We start from the raw sequence: 16,701 nt of genomic DNA, 5'->3' as shown, positions 1-16,701 counted from the left end.
CCATCCATCCATCCATCCATCCATCCATCCATCCATCCATCCATCCACACAACAAATCTTCATGATTGTTTTAGATATGAGACGAAGGGCTATTGTGTAGTCAATCAAAGAGCTTATCTCAAGGACCTAGGTCAAGAAGGTAATCGAGAAGGAACCAATTAAACAAAATAGCTTCCGATGTGTTAAATGCTATGGAAAAATGAGGAGGAGTAATGTACCTGACGTGAAGAGGGGAAGTCTTGGTGAGAAAGTGACATGGCTAAAACTGAACAAATCATCAGTCACCTATAAATTCAGGATAATAGTATTTATATAACAGTACTGTTCATTCTCACAAGTTAGTAACATATGTAAGCCACGTGGAAGAATGTTTAACACGTTCTCGGTTGAGAGCTGGCTATGTTTCATATTTTTACTAATGGTACAGAAATATCCAAACATATTGCTACATAATAACAAAGCTCAGAAAAGCAATTGTCAAATGTTATAGTTTAAGTATAAAATAGTAAAAAAAAAATGAAAGCAGATATCCTTAAGTGTTATATATAAAGAAATTTTGGAAAGATACACAAAACTGACTGAAACCATTAGCCAGGTGTGATTACTCACACCTATAATCCAACAGGTGGAAGGCAGAAACAGAGGGAGAATCTCTGTGAGTTTGAGGCCATCCTCATTTACAAATGAGTTACAGGCCAACTAGTGCTATATAGTGAGACCTTGTCTCAAGAAGGAGCAGGAGAAGGAAGGGGGAAGAGGGAAAGGGGAAGGGGAAGGGGAAGGGGAAGGGGAAGGGGAAGGCAAGGCAAGGCAAGGCAAGGCAAGGCAAGGCAAGCCAAGGCAAGGCAAGGCAAGGCAAGGCAAGGCAAGGCGAAAACAATATAGATTACTAAAAGATAAGAAAGAAACTAAACTAGGAGGATTAAATAATGAGAGAGTTGGAGGACAAGTTAAAGAGGAAATATGGGGGAGGCAATTAACACTGAAGGTCTTTTGATAAAAACACCAGAAGCTGACTACTGTAGAAGCTCCCTAAATCTGTACATAAATGTAAGAATTTAAGTGAAATTACCATATAATGAAGTAGACAATGCCCCAACTAAACACCTTATGCCACCAGTGAAATTCCCAGTTACACAGCTACATCTATTGAGTCATTCCTCCCTCAAATGTCACAGGCTATTGTCAAGGCTATTGCTCTCCAAGACCTGATGGCCCGATTGCTGAAGACAGCACTTATTGAGTTCAGGAAGACCTCGCTGGTGCCCACCTACAAGCTTCACTCCTGCTAACTAGTGTTCATGATGCTGGAAGGTACTCTGCCTGCTGCCTAAGGAGAAAGTAATCATTAATAAACCCTATGACCTAAACCAGCAATCTGCCTGTAACATCCTCTGGTGCAAGTGGCACAAATGTTAATAGGAGCAATCAACCACTTTTCAAAATTAGATTCGGAGCTGGAGAGATGGCTCAGTGGCTAAGAGAACTGGCTGTTCTTCTGCAGGTCCTGAGTTCAATTCCCAGCAACCACATGGCAGCTCTTAACTTTGGTTATGTGATAATGTGATCTAATATTGTCTTCTGGCATACAGGCATACATCCAGACAGAGCTCTCATATAAAAAACAAAAAAATTATTAAACATTTAAAATAAATGTTTAAGGCCCACTTCATGAGATGGAATCCATTCCTGACACTGCTAAACTGCCCAGACACTAGATAGAACATAAGCCTAAGGGAAAACTTGCTACTATTACTGTGCTAATGAAAAATTGCAATAAAATTATTCCAAATGATATATTGCTATATCCATTGATCAGTGTTTTGGTCAACCTTCAGCAGAGATAAGTTAACTTCCATCTTGCAGTAGATGGCAATTAACACAGAGACTCTCAAGTGGACAGTGTGCAGAGAGTGAGAGACTTTGGAGCACTCACTCTAAGGTGAGATGTCTTCACCATCCCTAACCAAGAAGCTATGTGCAATTGCTATGTGCTGGGAGAGAGAACTCAGTCCTCCCAGTCAAGTCTCTCCAGGTCTATCAGGCACAGTCCAGGGCAGCCCCATGCTCAGGAACAGTTGGACACCGTAAATCGTACTCCATACTTTTGGTTTTGTATGAGATCTTTGTTTTGTTCTGGGATTTTTGTCTTACTGTTTGTTTGTTTTGATTTCTTTAAGAGCAAGAACATGAGTTTGGCTGAGTAGGAAGATGAGAGGATCTGGGAGGGGTTTGGGGAGGGAAAACAAAGAAAATGTATACTATGAAAAAGCATTAAATCAAAGAAATCATCCAGTCTAATTTGGAAATGTGAGGAGTGGGGACTCAGGACCTCCACAGTGCATTGTACTTCACACACTTGATGGGTGTTGGTGGCGGTGCAGGTTCGTGTGGGTACATGTATGTACATTTGTGTGTGCACATGACTACATGTATGTACAGATGCATGTGCACATGTGCTCAGGTGCTGCTCCTCAAGAGCTTTCCATCTTCATTTTTGAAATGGTCTCACATTAGCCAAGGGCCCACAGACAGACTTGCTGGCCAGCCACAGGCATCCTCTCACATCTGGCTCCCCAGCCCAGGGATTACAAGTGTGTGCCACTGCATCTGCCATGTTTACATGGGTTCTAGGGCTCCAACTTAGTTCCTGGTGACTGACTGAGCTACCTCTCCGCTCATTATGAATAGCACACTTTAAAAAACATTTTAATGAATAAAATAAGCACCTCCTCCTAGTCTCGTGTAGTTAAAATGCCATGGGGGTCACTCTGTGAGGACTGAAAGGGACACAGACAAAGATGACACCCTCTAGCCAACCCCCTCTGGCCTCCACTCTCTAGGCTCGTGAGCTCCAGCTCCAGAGACAGAGCACATAAAGAAGAGGATGGGAGGGAGAGACAGTCGGCCGCTGTGTGGGACCGCCCAGAGCTTGCACTCCCCTCCCACTGATGCAGGGCGATGATTCAGGGTGCTCCTAAAAGACACTTACCCCGTTGTATAAGGGATGTTTATGCCTCCTAGATTAATGCTTTCACATCCAACAATAAACAGAGTTGAGAAGCACAGCAAGGACACCCCACTGCAGATCATCGCTAGTTTTGCAGATTCTCTTGCACCAAGCTTCAGTTTTTTTATGATGTAGCCTCCCAGGACAATGCCAACACCAGCGCTGGGGACAATGATGACACCTGGAAAGAGGAGGAAGAAAGGGTTAACTTGTACTACCCTGGACCCTCTAGTTGTTCTGTCTCTGTTTGTTCATCAGTCAGTCCTAAGGTAAAGAATCAGAGCCTGGCGGTGGTGGTGCACGCCTTTAATCCCAGCACTTGGGAGGCAGAGGCAGGCGGATTTCTGAGTTCGAGGCCAGCCTGGTCTACAGAGTGAGTTCCAGGACAGCCAGGGCTACACAGAGAAACCCTGTCTCGGAAAACCAAAAAAAAAAAAAAAAAAAAAAAAGAATCAGAATTACTCTAATTCATAAATATTGAATGTGTAATTTTACAGTATACTACTTTCAACAAACACTGACAAAGGATCAAAGGATTTAAATCCAAAAGATACAACAAATACCTTTGTAAAGGACAAATAATTCATGAAAAAGGTGAACAAAATTTAAATTGGCCCTTCACCGAAGAGAACATCCAAAAGTCACATGTTGGTAAAGTTTGGTAATGTTACGTGTTGGTCAAAGTGCTGCAAACTCTCGGCAGTGGAGGACTAGAAACAGTAGGACCAACTTTGAGAAGCAGTTTGTCATTACCTGGTATAACCCACCATGCGACAGGTAGTTCCATCCCAGATTTTTACCCCCAAAGAAACTCATGGTGTATACTAACCATCCTGGAAGTCCTCAACTGAAAATAAGCCAAATATCCCATCACAGAACAGCGTATGAGGAATACTCCTAACACAAGGTACTACTCTAGAGTAATACAAAGGAAGACCTGTAACCACACGTAACGTGGACAACTCTCACAAAGATGACACTAACCACATGTAACATGGACGACTCTCACAAAGACAACATAAGAAAAAAAAAGAGTACAACAAAATATGCACATGTTCACACCTGTGTCAGGTTCAAGAACCAGGAGAACTAAGCTGTCATGTCCTAGGATGCTCACATGGTAACATGAGTATAAAGGAAGGGTAGTTACCATAGAAACCAAGATAGCTTGGCAATGAGCAGTTCAGGACCCGGGGGGGGGGGGTCCTGCAGAACTGAACATGCTCTACTCCATAAAGTAGGCAATGGTTACTGCCGTTGTCTAAATGCTCATGTCTTCCTGAATTCATTTGTTAGCATCCTAACCCCTCAAGTGTTGGCCTTAGGAAAGTGGATACCACACAAACAAGATTAGTGCTCTAATTAAGGAGACCTGAGCATTCCCTTTTCCCTCCATCATATAATGGGCATGGTGAAAATGTCCCATCTATGAGAAACAGACCTTCACCAGACACCAAATCTGCCAATACCTTGATCTTGGAATCTTTACTTCTAGAACTGTGAGAAACCAAATCCTCACACTCATGAACCACTCTGTGCACAGTAATCTTGTTACATGAGCCTGAATAGACTTAGTAAGATGTATGCTTATTACTCATTTCTAAATTCTGACCCATGCCCTACTGGATGTGTTATCTGACACTATAGAAAAACTAAAGACATGGAGTTGAAGAGATGGCTCAGCAGTTAAGACTGGGTACTCTTCTTGCAGAGGACTCAAGTTCAACTCCCAGTTATTGGTATTGGGTATTCACTCACAATGGGCAGCCCACCACTCTAGCTCCAGGGAGACCTGGCCTTCCTGATCTCCACAGGCATGTGCGTTCACATGCATGCATGAATAAGCACACTTAAAAACTAATTAGAAAAATAAACCATTTTTTTTTTACAAAATGAAAAACAGCTGGGCAGTGGTGGCACGTGCCTTTAATCTCAGGACTCAGGAGACAGGCAAGTGGATTTCTGTGAGTTCAAGGCCAGCCTGGTTTAAAGAGTGAGTTTCAGGACAGCCAGAGCTATGTAGAGAAAATATGTCTTGAAAAAGAAGAGGAGGAGGAGAAGGAAGAGGAGGAGGGGGAGGAGGAGGACAGGGAAGAGGAAGAAGAGGAGGAAAGACATAGTCAGAATACCTGCCCACCTCCTCTGTGTGCACCTTACAAAGTGTAAGATAGACATACGGGCTAATAGAGAATCTCAATAAAACAATTCTATAAGTTGCTGGGGAAACACAAGGAAAGGGGAAGCTAAGTCTTCCCTAGAAGAGATCTTATAGAGGCTATTTTCAGCTGGCATTCAATAGAAGAGGCAGAATATATCGAATGTACCGGCACAGAGAGACCATTCTGAACAAAGGAAATGCACGTGAAGGTGTGAGGTCATGGTATTGGGTATTCATGGTGCTTCAAATACCAAGGCTGTGCAATGCAAGATGACGTGAGGTGGTGGGTACAGGAGGAGGGGCAAGAGAGGAGGGAGAGAAACCCAGATTGTATCTCTGAGCAATGAGAGGCCACTGGAGACTTCTGAGCTGCATCAGATGAGAGTTATGCGTTATGAAGAGCATTGCTCAAGTCAGGATATGTGATAGCAAAGATGAAGAGGTAACTTGAGTCTGAAGTGGTCAGAAGGGTAATTGCAAGGGTCCAGGTGAGCTGCAGGAAATCACACTGACAGTACAATACATTAAGTAAGGCAAGCAGGAAAGCTAGTGTGTGATACGCGAGTAGAATGAGGATCTGAATAGGAGGCAGCTTCACAATCTCTACTACAGACAGGACCTAAAGTGTGAGGGATCTGAAGTGTGAGGGACCTGAAGTGTGAGGGACCTGAAGAAGAGACCGAGAGACCTCTCACTGGGGCACTGGGGGCTGTAAGCTCTCAAAAGAGTCATGCTGAGAGACTCTAAGTTACAGTTGACTCTGAGGGGTGGGATGGTCTCTGAGTGCAGCGAGAAAAAGAAGCCATCTGAAGAGAATGAGTGGTAATGGGATATGACAAAGAGATGAACTCATAATGAAAGCTAAAAGCAGAGAGATGCAAGAGGACAGCCAGGAATGAACAGTGTTATAACGGGTTGAGTTGAGCAAGCAGCCAGGTCACTAACTACACTCATGCAGGTGGCCACACTTCATGTGAGAATGGTCCAGGGACTTCTAAGTAGAAATGGTTCTGGATTGTCTTGGGGCTGGTGCCCCAGCTTCCCCGGCACCACCACACTACTATCTTGGTCTCTAATGGTGCCACTCCCTTGTGAAGGGGATCCAGAAAAGGGTCCTCCAGGCTGAAGTTACTGCTACCAGCTCTGTCTGACCCTAATTTCATGTTCTTTCTTGGCACCATCTTTCCTCTTCCTGAGACACCAGACCCCAAAAAGCCAACAACCTATCCCCCAGTGCCTCAGGCTTACCCTCTACTGACATCACCTCTTGTCTAGCCCTCAAGGAGACAGTTCTGTGGTTCCTAAGCTCCTGATCCAAGCACTCCCTAGGGGGCATAATACCTAGAAGTCAGGGTACCACAGCATGTGTGTGGGGTGCATCAATATATGCTAAAGAATGCCTGTGGCATCACTGCAGGAGTGGAAAAGGATGAAATGGGCGGGATAGAATGGAAATGCTGCTTGCTCGTAGCCCAGGATCCGAAGGGCTAAGGGTCTGACTGGTGGAAGGAAGATCCATCATTTGCTGGCTCCCGAAAAGTGCAAAGAAGACAAATCCTGCCCTGCCACCTGCAAGGTGTGTGTCCTTGGTAAGTTTCTGATCACTTCCAGGACTAGGATTGCCTCCTCCTGTGCACAGTGATGATGCCATCGTTGTATAATTGTAAGAAGCAAATGAAAGCAAATTGGAAGAAGTTAGAACAGAGTCTGACCCACCACATGCATTCAATAAACAATGGGTTGTCATTACCATCACTATTTCTTTTTTTTTCTTTCTTTCTTTTTTTTCCGAGACAGGGTTTCTCTGTGTAGCCCTGGCTGTCCAGGAACTCACACTCTGTAGACCAGGCTAGCCTCGAACTCAGAAATCTGCCTGCCTCTGCCTCCCAAGAGCTGGGATTAAAGGTGTGCGCCACCACTGCTGGGCACCATCACTATTTCTTAAGATAATTTCATTGGATTTGTGTGTGTGTGTGTGTGTGTGTGTGTGTGTGTGTGTATATCACAGTGTATATGTGGAAGCCTAAGGACAACTTGTGGATGTTGCTTCTCTCCTTCCACTATATGGGTCCCAAGAATCAAACTCTGGTCCTTAGCCTTGGTACAAGCACCTTGGCAGATACAGCCATTTCACTGGCCCATCATCATCATCACCACCACCTCCACCATCATCATCACTTTAACCATCGTAATATGCATAATATTAATGAATTGGATACATTTGCACAAACATAGTAGGATTGAAACTGAGCAAATTTTAATGAAGAAGATTGAATTTAAACAACCTATGTGTGGCCCAACATAAACTTGTATGAATTCTTTATTAAATAAATCTTTGATATTTAGCCATTATGTGTTCTTAATTATAACACATACTTAGTTGTACATTTATATTATATTAATATAGTCTGAATAGAAAGAGCTTACTAAATAAGATTCTGCTTCCGGCATAAGAGTTCTAGGAATGCTCTGCCATCTTTAGGTGGAAATCTTTGGGATACTCATTTTTCTAAGGAAAGAGATGTATTGCATCCTGCTCTCCTTTTTCCTTGGACATCAGGTATTCTTATCCACAAACAGACCTTGAAGCTTTTACTCAGGTTACAATCTCAATAACCCTTTTGTGAAGAATGGTAGTTCCTTAATCATCAAGGGTCTCAGGAACTAGATGAATTTTTTCTCTTGACTTCACTTTGTGCTAGACACGGGCATTGCCAGTGCTGTAAATAGATGTATAATATATGCCTAAGCTGAAAGCATGCTTAGCAGCCCCAAAAACTTTGAACTGAAGAAAAGTTGAAGAAAAGGAGGCCAGAACTCCTCACTAAGAATGTCCCAGACTCAGAGACCTTCAGTGCAGTGTAACTGTTGTGAGTATTAAGAATGATGGGCTTGAAGCCTGGAGAGATGGTTCAAAATTTAAGAGTACTGGCTGCTCTTCTAGAGGTCCTGAGTTCAATTCCCAGGAACCACATGGTGGCTCACAACTATCTATAATGGAATCTGATGCCCTCTTCTGGGCTTTTCCAGAACATGTGCTAGCCTTTATATACTTGCCCATGGCTGCTGTGTCTATTTCTGTCTTTTCGGCAGGGAACACACACAGACACACTACCTGTTGGGTATTATGATAGCTACCTTTTTTCCCCCACAGTCTCAGCCATTTGAACACTTGATCTCCGGTTGGTGAAGCTGTTTAGGGGGTTTAGGAGTTGCAGCGTGTGAGAGGAAGTGTGTCACTGAAAGTGAGCACTCAGAGTTTAGAGCCTCACACTATCTCCAGTATACCCTCTCTGCCTCATGCCCCTGCTGCATGGCCTCTGTTTGTTGCCCTGGTTACATCTGATACCAGGGACTCTTATCCCTTTGGAGTGACAAGCCAAAATAAACTCTCTCTTCAGTAAGCTGCCTTGCTTGTAGTATTTAACACAGCAAGAGGAACGTGACCGATGCATCAAGTATCACAGTATCCACAGCTGCTCAAATGGGAGGAACAGGGTACTGTCTCCATCCCACACTTGTGTTGTGTCAGAGCAGACAACTAAGACTGACTTAACTGTTTAAAAGCCCATGTTCCCAATTTTATAATACAAAATAAAACCCTCCCTCTTGCAAACATCTTCTCTTATAGAATAGGTATCCATTATCATCAGAATAGAACTAAAGATATTGCTTAAAGAATCCACACCTCAAAGCTAGCAAATATTAAAATGATCCAAGAACAAAGGACACTGTAAGTTCATCTCCCAAACTGCACATCAGTCTACAAATAATAATGTAAGATATCCACATCTCTTTCATTTTTTAATATCCCATCCTCCCGGTTGTGAAAATCTTTCAGGCACTCCTTCAAAGGCAATTAAATAGTTGCACATGGCATTTCAATTACCTGATGGAATCCTTCCCTTGGAATTCTGTGACTATTTTAAGACAGAGAACAAAGTATTTCTTTCTATCCATCATATTCCATGATATGACTTCAAACCTCTTGGATTTCAGACAAAAAGGGGTTCTGCGTGTGTGCGTGTGTGCGTGTGTGTGTGTGTGTTTGTGTGTGTGTTTGTGTGTATGTGTGAGTGTGTTTGTGTATGTTTGTATGAGTGACTGTGTATGTGTGAGTGTGTTTGTGTGTGTGTATGTGTGAGTGTTTGTGTATGTTTGTATGTGTGACTCTCTGTGTGTGTGTGAGTGTGTGTGTGAGTGTGTTTGTGTGTGTATGTGTGAGTGTGTTTGTGTATGTTTGTATGTGTGACTCTGTGTGTGTGTGTGTGTGTGTGTGTGTGTGTGTGTGTGAGTGTGTGTGTGTGTGTGTAAGTATATGTGGGGCACAGTCCAAGCTTCCTTTAGGAACTTCCTTGAGGACTTGAGGTGGTAGATTAGCAGCTTGGCACATGGCTGCTCCTAAGCAGCTGACTTAGTCCCCCCCCCTTGATCTCCAGTCTGAGAAGACAGGGTCTGAAGGAGTCTTCATGGGCCTCTACTTTCTGCTGTGTGGTAACCTGTGACAGCTACTGCATAGCTCAGACAGACCCACTGAATCAAAGCAATGGAGAAGGCTCTTGAATTCTAGCATGGCCTTGGTGGAATGATTTAAAAAGGCTCTCAGAAATCTTAACTCTGCACTGCGTTCAGGTTGAAGATCCTTATATGTAGCTCATATGTTACTTCTCGTAGGCCCAACAGATCTCACTAACCATCACATGTTTCAGCCAAGCAAATATAGACAGAACTGTACAGTAGGAGAGAAACATGAGAAGCCCAGTCTCAGGGATTCAAAGACTTAGCCACCGGAGAAGTGAACAAAGGAACGTTCAGGGAGAAAAGAACCCTGTTTTTATTGCAGGTCTCTGACGAATTCAGCTGAAATGACACAAGAGTTTGCAAGCCCAGTTGTGTGGTGACAGGGACTCCAAAATCAAATTGAATAAAATAGTTCATCTTTTATACCTTACCTAGAACATCTTTTATACACCTAGAACAGCTTCCTGCATCCATGCAAGGAAACCAGAGAGCAACAGCACTTGCAATGGGGAAACACTTAGATATCTACTTCATTTTCTGGCTCTGGGAAACAGGAAAGAACCTTAAGCAAATTATCCTTGCAGAGATGGAGGCTGAGCTGGGCCTTTTGTGGAGGAAATTTCACAGGAGCTCTTTAACGTTTTCAGTTATCAAAAATAAGCTGCGAGCGAAGACATTAGCATTAGGTTACCGCACTCAGTTCCTGTTCATGGTACAGACTTGGGCCTGTGCCAAACACAAAGCCCTCTGTGGAGGCCCTCTCAGGCAAGATCTACTTTCTGTCAGCAATTTTCAGCTGTTCTCTGTTCATTGTTGTCCAAGTTCTGCAGCTCTCAGAGATTTCCCTTCCAGAAAACTGGTCACCTCCCCACACACCAGGAGCTCAACTGATGAGGCCTTCCTTCCCCCAGGAGAAACAGAGTCTTAAAACTCTGTTCACCCACACATGCTCTGGTGTCATCCCCTTCCCCACATCCTGCCTTTTTGTGTTTATAACCCCTGTGGGAATAAGTAAAAATTACGATTTGATTTAAAAAATAAATACAAATAAATTTAAAAAAAACTGTTCATCAAGGGCAGCGGGGTGGAGTTTAAAAAAAGTTGACACACCTAAACAATACTCATTTAAATGCTCTGTCTCTCACAAAGACCTGATAGAATATTTTTTCTTTCAAAAGTATATTATTGTATTTATTCTGTCAGGTCCATATGGGAGACCAGAGTTATCATTTTGGGATAAAGTCTCATCACTAATTTGAATGCATTTTATAATTTTTCTTTCATGTTTTATTATCTCTTATTTTACATGTACGGATGTTTTGCCTTCCAGTATATTCCACCTCCTTACTTACTTCCCTTTATCCCCTGACTCTAGGAAACAGTAGGAGAGTCTTCAGCACGTTATTGCACATGTGTAGCTGACCTGCGCCTTTTGTCATTAGTGGTCAAGTGTATGCCTACTGCCAGTCAAGATCAGCATGGGGCATCAGATCCCTTGGAACTGGAAGTACAAGCAGTTGTGAGCTACCAGACAGGTGCTGAGAAACAAACCTGGATCCTCTGAAGAGCAGCCAGTGCTGTTAAATGCCAAGCCATCTCTCCAACTCTTCATTTTAAAAAAAAAAAGTGACAATTTCACTTAACTGTAAGTCACACACTATAGAGTTTGCCTATGGACCATACAGTTCCACACACTGGAGGGTGCCAGGACTTGAACACAAGGCTTCACGCATGCTAGGCCAGCTCTTGACCACTGAGCTCCAGCCATATAGCTCCTAGCCCAGCACGTATGCCATACATCCCAGAGATACACAGCACTGTCATTTCGTAACATTTTCATGTCACTCCACAAAGAACCCACGTATCCATCAACTGTCCCACCCATTTTCTCCCAACTTCCCTACATCCACCAATACTCACTGATCTGTTTCATTTCCCAGGCTCCCATTTGTCTGAATGGAGCACACAACACCCCATGTCCTGCCATGTTGCTGGTTTACAAGGCATTGTTCTTCACTTCTCCTTAGGGCCAAGCTACACTGTACTCTAATCATGTCTTGTTCTTTATTCATGCATCATGTGATGGACTTCTGGGGCTATGTCCACACTGGGGATACTATGATTAACACTGCTGTGAGAGTGCATAGATTTATCTTGTTTAATGTGGCCATAAGTTTCATTTCTTTAGAAGCAGGCCTAGGAATGGACTTTCCAGGTCATGTGTTTGAAGATGCATTGAACTGTTCTCCAGAGGGCTAGATCACTTGATGTTCCCCACAACCATGGATAAGGATTCCATCCTATTCTTCCACATTTGTACCAACAATTTTAAAAGGCAGTATTTGATGTAGCCAAACACATAGGTGTGCTTTAGGGACTCATAGTAACTCATTGTGGCTTTGATCTGCATTGCTCTGGTAACTAACTGGATCAGGTGTCTTTCTCTGGCCTTGATTTGGGCATTTGTATACCTTCTCTGGACAAATGTCTATTCATAGCTTCTCCTCATTTCTTAAAGTTGGCTTATTTTTCTGGAAGTTTTGAACTATTGTAGACATAGCTGATATATGTTTTGAAATATTTTCCCCTGTCCTATGGGGTATCTGTTTCTACTTTCTTGATGGTGTCCTTTGATACAAAAGTTGTTAACACTAATGAAACCCAATTTCTTTGTTTTTCCCCATGGCCTACATTGCTTAGACTAAAACCACAATGATTCATGTGCATGCTTATTTCTAGAAATATTATAAACCTTTTATGTTATACTTTGAGTCACCTTGCATTTATTTAATGTGATATGGGCGTAAATTTAATTCTTTTGCATGAAGCTACCTGCTTGTTCCAGAATCAGTTGTAAAAAAAGGCTGTTCACTCCTTCTATTGAATAGTGTTGGTGCCCTGGTCAGCATGTTGATCATGGTGAGCAAATAGTTCACTGGAATTACTTGTCACACAAGTCCAAGGGCTGGAGTTCAGATCCCCCACCCTCACAAAAATGGTAGGCAGGCATGGAAGCCCACGTATAATCCCTCAGGAGACACAGGATCTCCAGGAAAAGATGACAAATGGTTCTCAACCTGTGGGTTGCGACCCTTCTAGCAACCCTTTAGCTCCAAAATATACTTATATTACAATTCATAACAGTAGCAAAATTGTAGTTCTGAAGTAGCAATGAAAATAATTGTATGTTGGGGATCACCGCGACATGAGGAACTGTATTAACGGGTTGCAGCACTAGGAAGGGTGAGAGCCTCTGAACCAGACTATCCAATCAGCAAGCTCCAGCTTCAGTGAGAGACCTTGCCTCAGTAAACAAAGTGGAGAATGATTAAGAAAGCCACACAAAAAACCGACTTCTAGCCAACATGCACATGTATATGCATGCATGTGCACCATACATGTGAACACACATGAACATACACAACACATGGAAATGATCTGTTGGTCATAGGTATGTAAGTTTGTTTCTGGGTTCTCAGTTCTAGTCCCTTAATATTTCTGTCTTCTCTAAGTCAGTACCACACCATTTTAGGATGAAATTTGGAAGGGACACCCACGCTCCAGTGTCATCTCCTTCCCCACGTCCTGCCTTTCTGTGTTTATAACCCCTGTGTGAATGAATTACGATTTGGAAAAAATAAATTATTAAAAAAAACTTTTGATGGGGTCTGCACTGAATCTAGGGATCACTTTGAGGAGCACTGACACTTGAACAATACCGAGTCCTCCTCAACAATCCTTGAGCATAAAGAGGATTTCTCCTAAGATGTGTTTTCTGTAACTTTTAAACATTCATTATTTGTCTAGCTTACTAAGTTGTATACATTTATTATATATAGCATCTTGCCTCAAAATATGTATATACTCCTCAGTGGCTAAGGATACATTAAGACACATTATATGGCATGCATTTTGTGGTGAGAACACAATTCTACCTCCCAACTTTCAGAATCTGGTGCGTTGTTGCAACTATGGTTGATTTCTGTTCTGCATGAAAATCTTTTTTAGTCGCTCCTCCACCCATGTGACATCTTTCTTCTGACAAGTGTTTTCTTAAACAATATTTTATACTTTCAAAATGCAAGCTTTGCATTCATCTGTTAATTACTATTCCTAAGAACTTCATTCATTCCGGCTAGTGTTTATGGGACCCTTTCCTTTGTTTTGGGATCATTGTTGATGCACAAAAGCAAAGGTAACTGGGATCTCTTTCTTTTCTGTCGTGCAACTCTGCTGAGCACACTCAGTAGCACCGTTAAGTAGCTTTTCTAATGGATGCCTTGGGATTTTCTCCATAAAAAAATTTGAAACCTGTAAACAGAGGCCTTTTCCCTTCTTCATTTCCTTTTCCTTCCCAGTGACCTGACGAGAATCCCTAGTGGAGTAAAATAGCAAGTGCAGACTTATTTGTCATTGTCTGATCTTAGAGGGAGGGTGGCCTTAGCAGGTTAGCTATAGTTAGTTCCATACCTTTATCACTGCGTGTCTCATCTCTAGGAGGAAAGTGTCCTTAGCAGGTTAGCCATGGCCTTCCATACACCCCCTTAACCATTATGAGTCTCTAATCTCTAAACTATTTAAGCAGAACTTTACCCAAAAAAATTATTTGTGCACTATTGTTAAGTGTAACTTTTGGAGAACTTACAAGATTGTAACTTTTAATTTAGTCACCACCTAATAAACTTAACAAAGTGTTTGGTGTTTGAATATTTACTAGAAACCCTTTCTTGAACACCAACTATGCAGCAGGAACTATTCTAAACTGGAGACACATGGTGAATAAAACTAGCAAGATTCTTGCCCACATTGACTTTACAGTCTAATGTGGCAAAATAATAAATTAATACCTAAGCAACTTGTCCCAAATGATAGAAGGTGAAAAGAATTTCAGTGAAAATGATTCTCAGCAGAGTAAGAAAAATGAGTGTGTGGAGAGCAGAGGCACGTTTCAACTGCTGAAGTCTATCTGACAAAGGGTCATTTCAGTCAAAGCGAAAGAAGACGGGAGGATAATACTCCTGAGGACTAAGTCACACCCCACTTATACACTGATCTTACCCATCCCTGAACAGAACCCAGAGGAACCACAACAGAAAATTTTATAACCGAAAAAAACTCAAAAACCACTCATCTTTCTTTGTTCTAATGAAACAATCCAAACTAGAACACATAAGAATCAGAACAAGGCAGAATCAGATGGGGAGAGAACCAGACCCGATGGGCACTCATTGAACTGTTTATTCCAAGATGTAGTTTTGCTTGCCATGCATAATTGCACCAGATAATGAAAGCTTCACTCTAAGGTTTCTAACAAACAAAGCTGATTCAGGACAAAAACGCACTCTAGAAACCCCATGGTCTGAGCATCCATCCAAAAAGAACAGCCATCCTGTGAGAACATAGGTTGCAGGCATTAATGAATTAGTCAGCCTTACAGACAGTAGCCACTGACAGAAAGCATCAGAACCCATTTGCAATTTCTCAGCTAATCACTTTCTCTTCCCTTCCTATCCCTCCCCTCCTCTTCTCTCTCTTCTCTCTCCCCTCCCCTCCCCTCCTCTTCTCTTCTCCTTGGTTTCCTTCCACTATTGCTCTGACCTTGTCTATCTCAGGTTTGGAGTAGACAAGCCATAGCCTCATCTTCAGTGTTTGATCTTTGTAAAGTCATTCTTTCGTCAGGTAACTGGCTCAGGATTGTTTATTCATTTAATTTGTTGACTGTTGATTTTTCTTGTCCGTATATTATTTACCTTTTCTTTAAAATAATTATGTGTGGGAGTGTTTTTGCCTCCTTGCATGTCTATGGATCATGTTGCACTCCTGTGAGTCACTATGTTGCCCTCAGAGGCCAGAAGAGGGTATTGGATCCCCTGGACCTGGAGTTACAGACAGCTGTGAGCTACTATGTAGGTACTGAGAATCACACCCAGGGCCTCTGGAAGAGCATCCAGTGTTCTTAACTGCTGAGCCGTCTCTCCTGCTCCTCTAGTTTGTTTTTAATCATAGAATTTGGAAGGAAGCTAGGACAAAGATCATATCTTAACCTCTGAAGACTACTCTTCTTTCTTCTAGAGCAGGACTCAGCAAGCCAGGTGCAGACTTTGCTATCTACCTCAGCTGCTACAGACTAAAGCAGTCATGGCATGTGCACATGGGGGCATAACTGCATTCTAATAAAGTCTGGTTCACAAAAACAGACAGAAGGCTGAATATGGCACTAGACATATTATAGAACAATAAGCTTGACTTATGGTTGCCTTCAATGCTGGCTTTATCTCCCAGCCTCCCTTGCCACTGGATGTGTTTTTAAGTTCTGATCAGTATGATATAAAGTATATATCCACAGATATTTGTTAGTTTGATTGTTTTTCAAAGCAAGGTTTTTCTGTGTATCCCTGACTGTCCTGGAACTCACTCTGTAGGCCAGGCCAGCCTCAAACTCATAGAGATCCACCTGCCTCTGCCTCCTGAATGCTAAGATTAAACGTGTGTGTCACCACCACCACTACCACCCAGGTCCATAGCTTTCTTCACTTGTTCCGATCTGCTACTGAGAATACAAATACAATCTCTAAACCACTAGATTATGAGACCAACAGTCCCCAAGGGAGCAGGTACTGGGAGCAGTTTGGGGCAGCGTGGTTCTCACTTAGTTGAAATCTCTCCTGTTCCACTTTTCTAATGCTCAAAAATAAGCAAATGAACAGATGAACTAACACAGGACCATCTCTCCAATGTGCTCAGTTTGCAGAACATAAAACAAAAAGTGACATCAGTCAATAGCTGGATAATGCCACAGATAAACTCCCAAGTGTTCTAACTCTAACTGGAAAGGGAAGGTGCCAGATCTGTCTGTGTAGCTCACACTGGCTTGGAGCTTGAGAGCCTCCTGCCTCGGCCTCCCAGGAGCTAAGCTTACAGGCTTCATCCCTGACTCAAAACCTGGCTTCCCAGTGTTAAGATTTTAAATCCAGTATGTTTTCTGCATCATGGGAATTACACTCTCATAACC

At 42.5% G+C, this 16,701-nt stretch overlaps 1 protein-coding gene across 3 annotated transcripts in view; it reads right to left on the bottom strand.

The window, feature by feature from the left end:
• Nucleotides 1-16,701, bottom strand: part of Slco5a1 (solute carrier organic anion transporter family member 5A1) — a 114,731-nt gene that overhangs the window by 16,712 nt on the left and 81,318 nt on the right. For all 3 annotated transcript variants that reach the window (XM_028770236.1, XM_028770229.1, XM_028770246.1), the window contains one exon: nt 2,993-3,191. In XM_028770236.1, the coding sequence (XP_028626069.1) occupies nt 2,993-3,191 (199 nt within the window). The remainder of the gene's footprint in view (nt 1-2,992; nt 3,192-16,701) is intronic.

Source organism: Grammomys surdaster, unplaced genomic scaffold, assembly GCF_004785775.1.
Source record: "Grammomys surdaster isolate TR1022 unplaced genomic scaffold, NIH_TR_1.0 64, whole genome shotgun sequence".
Lineage (NCBI taxonomy): Eukaryota > Metazoa > Chordata > Mammalia > Rodentia > Muridae > Grammomys > Grammomys surdaster.
This window is presented reverse-complemented; position numbering and strand designations above follow the sequence as displayed.